General features: G+C 41.0%; 1 protein-coding gene across 1 annotated transcript; it reads left to right on the top strand.

Moving 5' to 3' along the window:
* The first annotated feature begins 257 nt into the window (after window positions 1–257).
* STARD4 (StAR related lipid transfer domain containing 4) lies at window positions 258–9109 on the top strand. The gene is made up of 5 exons (XM_071580093.1): window positions 258–605; window positions 2463–2512; window positions 3968–4094; window positions 5213–5327; window positions 5884–9109. Exons 1-5 carry the CDS (start codon window positions 501–503, stop codon window positions 6108–6110), a joined length of 624 nt encoding a protein of 207 aa, XP_071436194.1. The 5' UTR covers window positions 258–500; the 3' UTR covers window positions 6111–9109.
* Window positions 9110–10794: the final 1685 nt, after the last annotated feature.

Genomic DNA, 10794 nt, shown 5'->3' with positions numbered 1-10794 from the left:
GGCCCCGCCTCACCATCACCCCACTCGCTCCATCCCCAATCAGGGACAGCCCCCGCTTCCCGGCCCGTGACGACACAGCCGCGACATGTCGGTAGGTCCTCGTGATGCGCGCCTGGGGGAGGGACCCTTTGGGGCGCGCCCGGCGGACCGCGCCGCCATTGGCCGCACAGGGAGAGCAGCCGCGCTCTGATTGGCTGTCGGCGTCGCGCGGGGTGGACACGGGCGGCGGGAGCGCGTCTGTCCCGCCTTCCCTTGGATGCTCCGGGAAGTGCCGGGAGGTGCGGGAAGTGCCCGGCGAGCCGGGACCGGCCGCTGGATCTCGGCCTGAGCCCCGGGCAAGCGGGGACATGCACACGAGTGCCCGCGGCGGTGGTTTGTGCGTCCGCTGCCGGCAGCGCGGGGGTGCGGAGCGTGCGTGCTGCTGTCGGCATCCCTGACCCGCCGCCGTGTTCCCGGCGTGTGTCTGTGTGATTGGGCATCTCCGCGAGGGAGGGAAGCGGATGGATCCCCTGCCGAACCCGGCGGCCCTGTCTGCGAGGCTGCGGAACACGCTGGTGCGGTACCACGGCATCGCCGACGGCGAGTGGAGGGTAGCCAAGAAAACCGTGAGTGCTGCTGTCTCTGTGCGGCTGTCCCGGTCCTTGCTCCTGGGGAAGCTGGGGGTCACTGCTGCGGAAAGAGCCCGTTTTGTGTGAAACACTTGGCCAGGTGCTGCAGGACTTTTGATGTGACAGCGCTGTGAAATCGCCCCTCTAGGGCAGAGCATCTTTAGGTGGCTGAGTGTGTTTTTCCTGGTTGCAGATGTACTCTCGTTTTCAGAGAAGTGTCTCACGGAGGTATCCTACCTGGGTAGGCTTTTGGGCTTGACTTAAAGCGAAATATGAAATAATTAACACTAGCAGTGTTGCAAGAGGCTCACGTGTTCTTCCAACAAGGCAGGTAGGATCTGCTGGCCTTTAGAATCTCTTTCTCAATAGTGCTTGAACTCATCCATCAGGCGTCAGTTTCCAAATGTCTTCCTCTTAAGAAGTGACATAATTCTCAATTCTTTCCCTTATACTGCTTCACATTGCTGTTACCTTCAGAGCCCCTATGTTACCCTAAGTTTCCTTCCACAAAAGGGAATACAGGCCCTGCTTTCTCTGGTTTGCTATACCCTTCTTTTGATCTGCCTGGGTTTTTTGTGTCCTGCTTCAGCAAGCTAAATACACTTTGCTGGTGCGTTAGTTCTAGGCTGGGTGAACCTTTTTGTCCTGTCCTGCATAGAACGTAGAAATGTATTTGGGTGTTGCAGTGTAGCAATGTGGTAGGACTAGTGTGGCAGATTTCTATCTTTGCCCTTTAGTTACAGTGGTTTGAGTGGGACTTCCATTTATGTTTTTAGCTTCATGAGCAGATATTGATAAGAGAGAGTCAGGTGTTCCAAAAGTAACTTGATTATTTGCAAAATTAACAAATTCACTGTCTTTAAAGGTAGAAACAACATCCAAGCATTTCATCTTCCCATACACCTGTACATCTTCTGCTGTCCTAAGTATTGTCTCCTGTATTCCTGTGTTAACTCTTAAGTACTGTTGTATTCCTTTAGGAAGTTACCTGCATCTCAGATTTTTACCTCTGTAAAATTTCTAGTTGGACTTCCTTTTTGCCTCCCTTGCTCTGTCTCTTCCTCCCTCTCATTCTCTTTTCCTTCCTCCCTCCCTTCTTTCCATTTTGGGTATTGTGCCTGTAAAAGACATTCAGAGCTTTACCTATCACCGAGGAGATCTGTTTTGCTTCAAAATGCCTTAAAGAGTTCCTTTGTGCTTATATAATCATGATTCCAAATAAAGTGGTGCCATATGGTACTTTCTTTAACACCAAAATACAGAGATATTGTACAGAACTTTCATGTCTTAGTTGCATAAAAATCAGAAGATACTTGTTTATTTTCTCTATGTAATCTTATAATAAATAGACTACTGTTTGCAAGACACTTTTAGTGGGAGGGAAGGGTAGCTTACGCTTTTTAGTCTACCACTGTCAGCACCTCGTGCACACATCTGTCAGGTCATGTGTTAGAGGAGTGCAACCAGAAGTTGTGTGGTCCTCCTGTCTGAGTAGCATCCAGGTAATGGCTTTCCAGTTGTCTTTTCCCTGAAAGGTTTTGCCTGGTAATGTGGTTCCATTATTCTGTATGTTTTCATACCAAACTGGCTTGGCCTACCAACCCTATTTCTGTGCAGACTTCTAGCATTTGATACTGAGAAAGGCAGTTGTCTGATTTTTTTGACAGAGTTGAATATAGCAAGTAAGAGATACCTGACACATATCCTGCGTGCCCAGATCAATGAACACTTTGGGGTGAACCACAGTTAATGCTAAAGTTAGTTGCTTTTCATCGAGGAAAATTGAAGCATTTTTTTGAACATCTTATAATTGTATATGTGACAGTTAACGTAGTATTTTGTATTTTCTTTCAGAAAGATGCAACTGTGTGGCGTAAACCATCAGAGGAATTCAGTGGATACCTGTAAGTTTGCCTGTAGAGCAGATGATTTTTTAAGGTTCCACAGATGCGTTTTGTAGAATTTAAAAATTAAAGTTGTGAATTCTGCAGCCCTCAGCTACACAGATTCTCCAGAGGAGAAGCTAAATGGATTGTCTGTTGTGCTTGTGTTATTTCTTTGTAGTGTTATATTTTGATGCTTTAGTGTTGCATGATCTGTAGACTACAAACAGTGAAGTCTGTGGAACTGATCACAGAACTCCCATCGGTTGAAGTGATGGCCTACATCACACAGAATAAAGTCTATGTTTAGTAGGTCCGAAGTGTTAGTGCTTGGACTATGTGACTGTGGGGCTACAATAGAGGAAACTGTCAAGTGTGTAGTTGTAGGAAAGCTGTGTGACACGAAGGCCCTTCCTATGTGAGTTTCTGTCTCTGGATTCTCTTGGTATCTATAGGTTTAGGTACAGAAATAGTTACTGGAAAACACTACTCTGAACAAAACAAAAAGTTGTGTGAAAAGGTAGTGTTTGAAAGGATCTCAGATACTGATACACCCCATGGAATTTAAGTCCTGTTGAATCTGAAGGAGTTGATGACCCCAGACACCAAGAGTGTGCCACATGCCAACTGGCATCAATAGGTTGTGTACCTGAATGACTGCCAGGAGTGCAGTGACTGCCACGTGCAGCTGAAAACCCCAGGGTTGTTTGTACACCTGTAGAAATTAAGGACTCTTTGAAGAACTTTGCAGACACCTGCCTGGAAGCCACTGACATGTTCTTGTGGTCCTCCAGTTCCAAGTGTATGGCTGAGATTGCCTCCATGCAGGTAATTATGAGTGAATATGGGTGAACTGTGCAAGTGAATCTTTTGTTTGACTGGCTATCAGCTGGCAATAAAGAACATCTTAGTGACTACAAAGTATTTTGAAAGTAATAGTCCTGATGGATTCTTCACCTTTAGGAACTGGAATCTCTGGAAAGACCTGACAACAAGTGGATGTTCTGTAATGTCTTTTATCAAATTATTTTATTTGGTACTCTTATATGGAACTAAAGATAATGTAATTTCTCATTAGCTTGCTTCTACTACTGTTATTTCTGCTTTATGAAAAATATGTTTCCCATTCTATTCCTGGTCTTTCTTTTAGCTTTACTTGTCCCTGGTGAACTCCCTTGCTAGCCCAGTAAGAGGAGCAAAATGAAAAGTTAATAGAGAAATAAACAGGTTAATTTTTATTCAGGAAAGGAGTTTGCCATTTAAAAAGTATTTGCAGAGGAAAAGACAAGGTTTCTCAGAATAACATTTATTGCAGAGAAGAATAAATGCACCCGTAGGTCTTCTGTAATGTTTTTCTGCTGCAACTGTCCACTGACTGTACCTCCAGGTACCAATGTGTTAATGTAATTGTACTGTTGCAAATTAAGAGAATATAAAGAATTTCTCACTTTTAAATGTAAACATATATTTCTCTAGCTACAAAGCTCAAGGAGTGGTGGAAGATGTTGCTAACAGAATAGTGGATCATATTCGCCCTGGACCTTACAGGCTAGACTGGGACAGCTTAATGACTTCAATGGACATCTTGGAAACATTTGAAGAGGTGAAGACATGTTTAGATTCTCATGGGAAATGTGTATAGATGAATACATGAATTTAACAGTACAGCAGAGCATTACTTCTGATAAATCCTAACATTTTTCATTCTGCACATGGGGCGTTGTGCATACATGCAGTGATGAGGCTTTCTGGCAGCACAGTCCTAACCTGAAGCTTGACATTCATCTCTCTAGCAATGCTAAAAAAGAAAGGAGTCAGTCACTACTGTCTTGGACCTGAGAGCACTGGTAGCCTCTGATAAAATTCATGTATAGAGAATTGCTGTATGCCAAAGCCTTTTCTTGCAGCTTGCTTTTTTCTGTTCCACAACAAACAATAATAATAATAATCTCCCCATACGGAAGCTGCAGCCTCTTCTGCTTCCTGAAGGTCTGACTTGCGTGGCATGGCTTTGTACTGAGACACAAAATAATTCAGAGGGAGGGTCAGGACTAAATAAAGAAGGGTAGGTTTGAAGTTGATGGCCAAAGAATTGGTAGCCTTACTTTTGTTCTGGCAGATATTCAGTATGACTTCAAACCTCCTAATCAGTCTGTCTGGCTTGAGCATGGGTTGTGTTTTGCTCTGTCTCTTAAGGAAGATTTATATGACAAAGTATTTTTGCTACTTAGTCCCTAAAATGTATACAAATTCTGTTGTCTTACAAGAAAGACTGTTTTGAAAAATTGTTCACATTGTTTTGTTTTTACCTTGGTGAATTAAAAGTATTGACCAGAGCATCTTAGTACCAAGGGAGTCCTCTTTCAATTTGTTCATGATCCTTTCAGACTTCCTAAGTAATAGTCACATAAGAGCCACATGGCTTTCAGTTCCCAGGCATGACACAGTTCTCTAGTTTTAGGTCTTTAAACCCTTATGGTGCCAGATATTCTCTGCTCTCACAGCTCTCAGCTGCAGCCCACAAGTCCTCACAGCTTCCAAAATTCAGACGGAAAATGGCACAGCAATTCAGATCTCACTGAACTTGTTTTCACAACGTAGTTCACAGAGGTTGTGACATTTGTGAAAAATGCTAACTGCCTACAAGCATAAATTTCCCTTTCCTCATTTTACTGAGGTATTTTTGGTTTTTTCACCCTTCTTTTTCTGTCCCTTAACAAGAACTGCTGTGTGATGCGCTATACAACTGCTGGCCAGCTCTGGAACATCATAGCACCAAGGGAGTTTGTTGATTTCTCTTACACCACAAGCTATGAAGATGGACTTTTATCATGTGGTAAGCCACCACTTATCTCTGCTTTATTCTTATTTTGCAACAGCTGCTTGGCTTAAGATTTGACTCAAATTTAATTTAGTAAACATTCCAAAAGTGGTGTAAGATTTTCTCTAACAAGTAAATTCAAGGTGTTTTAAGAAATTCAAATGTATTTTAAGGTTTTACGGATTGAAAAAGGTGTACAAGTTACTGGCTTACCTATGAGCCATTCCTGTGTGCCAGTTTTCACTTATGTCAACTGTGGGACAGGAGTGGGAAAGACAAGTTCAGTCTCCAGTTGAGAGCAATCTGGGAGAAGTAATAACTTGCTTCTAGTTAATGGGAGGAATGTCTTTTTAGTATCTGAATTTTTGCTAATCATTCTCTCCTGCCTGTTGTGGAGATTGGATGAAGAGCAACTTTCATGCATGAAAGTGCCCAGAAACTCGAAATGTGTCCATCACTTCTACTAACCTCCCCTAAAAGCTTGTATATTTCAAATTTACATGCACCTTTATTTTTCCCGATTTGTCCTAAATTAATTTCAGTGGGTTTTTTGGTTTATTTTCCTTCACAGGTATAAGCCTAGACTATGGAGAGGTGAGGCCCAACTTTGTCCGTGGATTCAATCACCCCTGTGGCTGGTTCTGCGTCCCCCTCAAGGACTGTCCCAACCACAGCCTTTTGACAGGCTACATTCAGACTGAGCTGCGGGGGATGCTGCCACAGTCTGCAGTAGACACTGCCATGTCCAGCACCTTGGCCAATTTCTACTCTGACCTCAAAAAGGCACTCAAAACATAGACTAAACAGTGACTTAAAAGCCAGTGCATTCCTTGCAATCACATTACATTGTTTAGCTTTTCATAGTTACCTCCTGAGTGGAGGTAACAGTGTTCCTGAATGATACCCGAGCCTTCATGTTGAGGATCCAAACAACTTTACCAAGTGGTTTTTGATGTTATACTTAGCATACATTCCCAGTGCATGGTGCAAGATTTTTTGCTGTTAAGCACTCTGCAGCTACTCCGCAGATAGAAGACAAGATATGTGTGGGCTTGAAAAATGCAACTTGAACTCAGCTCTGTCCAACAGTATTGGTAGCCAAGTACTCAGGATTTTGCTGGAGCAGGTTACTGTACAGGCAGCATCTCATTGAAAATGTAATTTTGTTATACATATATATATATATTTACTTAATGTTTTTGATATGTATAGTTTACAGTTGCATCTGTACTCTTTTTTTTTACTTTGATTTATCACAGGAATATTATATGGCTAAGTTATTAACTGATGCTATTCATAAGAAAGCTCTTTGCACTTGTTAGCAAAAGTAAGTTCATTATTGGCATTTCTTTGATGTTGTAAGTTATTTACTGTTGTATATAACAGTCTCAGTGCATAGATAAAGAAATGCCCTTACACCTGATCCAAAGCTCATTTGAGTCATCAGGTGTCTTTCCATAGTTTTTTGTGGGCTTTTAATCACACGTGTCAAAATAGCAAACCTCAGTGGATTTTCAGTGATACTCTGCACTTCTGAAGAATTTTTTACTTAAATTTGCATGTAATTGTGTGTGTGTGGTTTTGGGTTTTTTTCTCTGTGTATGTGTGTGTGTTTCTTCCTTAATTGAAAAACCTGTTTTTTCAGTTTTTTTTAAGCAACAGAAAGAGATGGTCATTTTTTTTAGGTTTAGGCAATGCTGTAGCCCAGCACAGACTGACAGCATGCTGATGCTGCTGAGTGTTCTGTGGCATTCATTAACCCAAGACTGTTCTTTGTAATAAATGAAACTAGCAATTGAAGGCCAAAGCTCAAGCTGCAGAGTTGGTCAGATGTCCTGAAGGGCAGAGAGAAGACCTAGTGATTCCAACAGGAACATAGCAGGGGCACTCAAAAAATTACTCTCTTTGCTGCTAGGAACCTGACTTCTCCCTAAAACCTAAGATTAAGCTTTTAATGTTGATATGTGTAATTTGCTCAGGTGAGATTTTAATTATCCCTGTGCTTCACCAGAGCTCACAGAGGCAAGTCTAACTGTGTAGTAGTTAGGGAAAGTACCTTGAAGCCTTGATATTCTGAAGCCAGTTGTGTGCACACAATCCAAGCACTGGTAATGAACCCTTAGAAAAAAAAACCCTTTAGATGAAAATTTTTGCCCAGTATATTACCTTTTTTGACACTGGCCACTATAGCTGAACTCTCAACAGGGAGGACTTTTCTTTCTCATTGCTCAAGCAGAAAGAGGTAGAAAAACCATGATGCTAAATATAGTAAGGGCTTTTCAACCTGCTTCGTGTTTCAACGTATTTAGTACTTTTTAAAACCATTAAAAACAATGCATCAAACAGCCAGTGGTGTCTTCATAGGCAAAAGATGTTAACTCCCTCTTGGGTTTTATGTATTAGACAGTTCCCTTTACACTCCTTGGTTAGTCAAAAGCAGCACAAGACACTTAAAGAAGAATGCTTTACAACACTAGGCACTGCAGGTAAGCTTGAGAAGCCCCTGTTCCAAACACTCATTTTAGGACCTCTAACACTTCAAGAATATCTATCCTTATTTAGTATTCAGTGAAATGGCATTTTAAGCTTTCAGTAAAGGCTGGTGAAGCACAGAGCAGCTGAAGAAAGAACTTGAGTTTAAATGGAAGAAAATTTCTGTGTATTTTGTGTTGATATTTTTAATAAAAATTTCAGTTCAGCTACAGAGTAATACAGAACTAGAAGAAAGATCCATAGAAGTAGAAGAACGATGTGCAATTTCAAAGTCTGTTGCATTTATTTGAAACTAAAATTTAAATTCTTTTTATATAGCTGTAGGTGGAGAGGAGTGCAAGATCTTGAAGCAGAGCTTTTCTTTAACCAGAGTACATCAGAACTAAACCCCATAAAATCAGCTGGTTCCCACTGTGACATTCTTTTCCTCCTAAGTTAGTGGACAATCTAGATGGAGACAAGACAAACAGGAAAGCCGTTGAAGGAAGAAAGTATCGGAACCCATGTTTTGCTTATTTAGAAGAAATCGGAGATAAAGTAAATTACTTAGTATAGATTTCTGTCACTTGAGTGTAAGAGTGCTTCATTTAACCTGGAATATTGTTATCCAGAAGCAACTCCTGAACATGGTGGCCAAGAATAGCAGAGACCTGTTTTTGCTGGGGAAATGGCATGTATATAGATGCATCAAAATTATTTTTATATGGCTGATTTTTTTTAACTTTTTATAGAGATTTTGGCAATATGACACTTTATTCTTTGGCACTTTGACTAGGTGCTCTGTGTGTCTGTGGAAGAGGTGACTAAAGACAATTTTCATGTTTGGCTTCTGTTCCTCCTCTAAAACTTCCAGCATTAAACTTTGCCTGTAGTTGTGCTCCTTTTTTATATATGCAGAAGATAGAGACTGGGCTCAGTTCGATTTGGGGGCAGTCCAAGGTACTCTAGTACAGCTTGCTGGGAGGTGGACCAGTACTTTGGATAAATCACAGGCCCTGATCTGAAATTTGATGAATTTATCTACATGAAACACGGTGAATTTATAAAACAAAAGAAAGAGTGTAATTCCTCCATTAATCATGAGTAACCAGAATGGTTTTGATGGTGTGAGGGGGGGTGATTCAGCCTAGGAGATTCACTGCTGTTAAAGCAACCCTAATTCTAGTTGAACCAGTCAAGGTGTTCCTATGTGCAGGAAGTCAATGTCAGTCTATTTTAACACTGGGTTTAACTTACTGTGCTCAGCATTTGAGCAGTTGTATTTATTTTTTGAATGCAACTGCAGAATAAATTGAAAGACTGGATTTCAAAAGACTTCTTCAATTCTTGTGCAACTAGATGTACCACTCAGTGACTTTTTGGGGAGTTATATCTGGTGGTGTAGTTCATCTTCAGTGGTGATCTCTAATGATATCAATTTGTTTCCTTAATTTCGAAAGCCATAAAGCCTATCTTTACTTAGAAACTTGATTTAGGGCATGGAAGATCCCCAACTCAGACTTTGGCTAAATTGGAATCTCTTGAAAACTGTACAAATAGGATTTTCTGAAAGCTTTAATTCTAAAAGTATATATAGAAATTTTTTTTGTGATGACCCCGTGATTGCTGTGGAAGAACTTTATTATTTTGGCTTAGGAATGCTTAGCTTTTAATACATTTAAGAGATGATTTATTGACCATCAAAATTAAGTTAATCCAAAATATGTGAACACATAGCACCTTGCAGAAGGCATATAGATTGGGTTTTGACATGTATGTATTGACATGTATGTATTGACCTGTATTTAATTAGCACCTACCGAAACAAAGGAAGAAAATCTTTTTACCTTATGTAGAACCTTTCCTTGTTTCTCTTACTAAGTTGGCATAAAGGCAGTAGAGTTCTGTAGCTTTTTATTTCGGTGGAAAGAAATGTAGCTGAGAAAAGGAGCTGTGGCCTCTGAGATACAGCACATTCTTGCAGGGCTTGCATCATGTCATCTTCTGCAAAGTGGGGAAGGATAGGTATAGAGACCACTTTGGACTTTTGAAAAATTATTAAGGTGACTAACTAGAATTAATAAAAAAATAATGATGTTGAAACCCACTTCCTGGTTAAAGATAGTATGACAATGGGAGAGATATTAAATCTATGTTAAATATTAACTGAAGTCCTAGAGCACAGTTTAAACTTTGGAATACATTCTACCTTTTCCAATCCTTGCTGAGCTGTGCTGCTGACTGAGTTTTACTATATAAGGACTGATTATCATGGGGACGGCAGTCCAAAGCAAAAAAAAATCCTTGAGCTCCAGGATGGGTTAAAAATCTCCTCAATACATGCCCTATTCTGCCCTTTGGACTTTCCCCTCCCCTTTTTCATTCTGTTACGGAAGTGTGAAGAATATAAATTCATGAAACTGTGGTAAGAACCTATGCCTTGCCTTAGTTTGGGAAAAGATTCAGCATCATCAATGGAAATGCCAAATCAGACATTAGATTTTGGAAGACTGTTGGCATGGAAAATGTCTTGTGTAGTTTATTGTCGTTTATTTCTTTGAAATTTTTGAAAAATCATCTCCGACAACAGGATGTGAGGGCTCTGCAGTCAAGCAGTTTGCAAGACTAAGGAGTTGCAGGGGCAGGAATAACAAAGCCCCTCCAGTACAACACAGTGGCTAACTGGCCAAACCATCATTCTTGCAAAATGAGCAGGAGGAAACATCACAAAGGGTGCTGAATTATAGATAGCGGGAACAGCAGCATAGAAAACCAAAAAATAATCCTTTCAGCACCTCAGTCTTGCAAAGGTCTCCATCAGGAGTACCACATGCAGCTTTGGGCTACCCCTTTTTTGGCAACACAGTTAAAGAGACTGGTCAACTGCATGCAGAAAATCCATATGCAAGCAAGAGCAGCAGTCAAAGAGCATGTGCATTCTGGGGAAAGCCTTGGTTTGTGCTTCTGAGAGATGAGGATGCTGAATGAGGGACCATTTTTAAAACCTTTG

This window comes from Pithys albifrons, chromosome Z (assembly GCF_047495875.1).
Source record: "Pithys albifrons albifrons isolate INPA30051 chromosome Z, PitAlb_v1, whole genome shotgun sequence".
Classification (NCBI taxonomy): domain Eukaryota; kingdom Metazoa; phylum Chordata; class Aves; order Passeriformes; family Thamnophilidae; genus Pithys; species Pithys albifrons.
This window is presented reverse-complemented; position numbering and strand designations above follow the sequence as displayed.

What these genes read in the sequence shown, in the direction of transcription:
- STARD4 (XM_071580093.1), top strand. Translation starts at nt 501, where the DNA reads ATGGATCCCCTGCCGAACCCGGCGGCCCTGTCTGCGAGGCTGCGGAAC. An exon ending in GAGGAATTCAGTGGATACCT is followed by an intron (nt 2,513 to 3,967) that starts GTAAGTTTGCCT and finishes ATATTTCTCTAG; the next exon opens with CTACAAAGCTCAAGGAGTGG. An exon ending in AGATGGACTTTTATCATGTG is followed by an intron (nt 5,328 to 5,883) that starts GTAAGCCACCAC and finishes TTTCCTTCACAG; the next exon opens with GTATAAGCCTAGACTATGGA.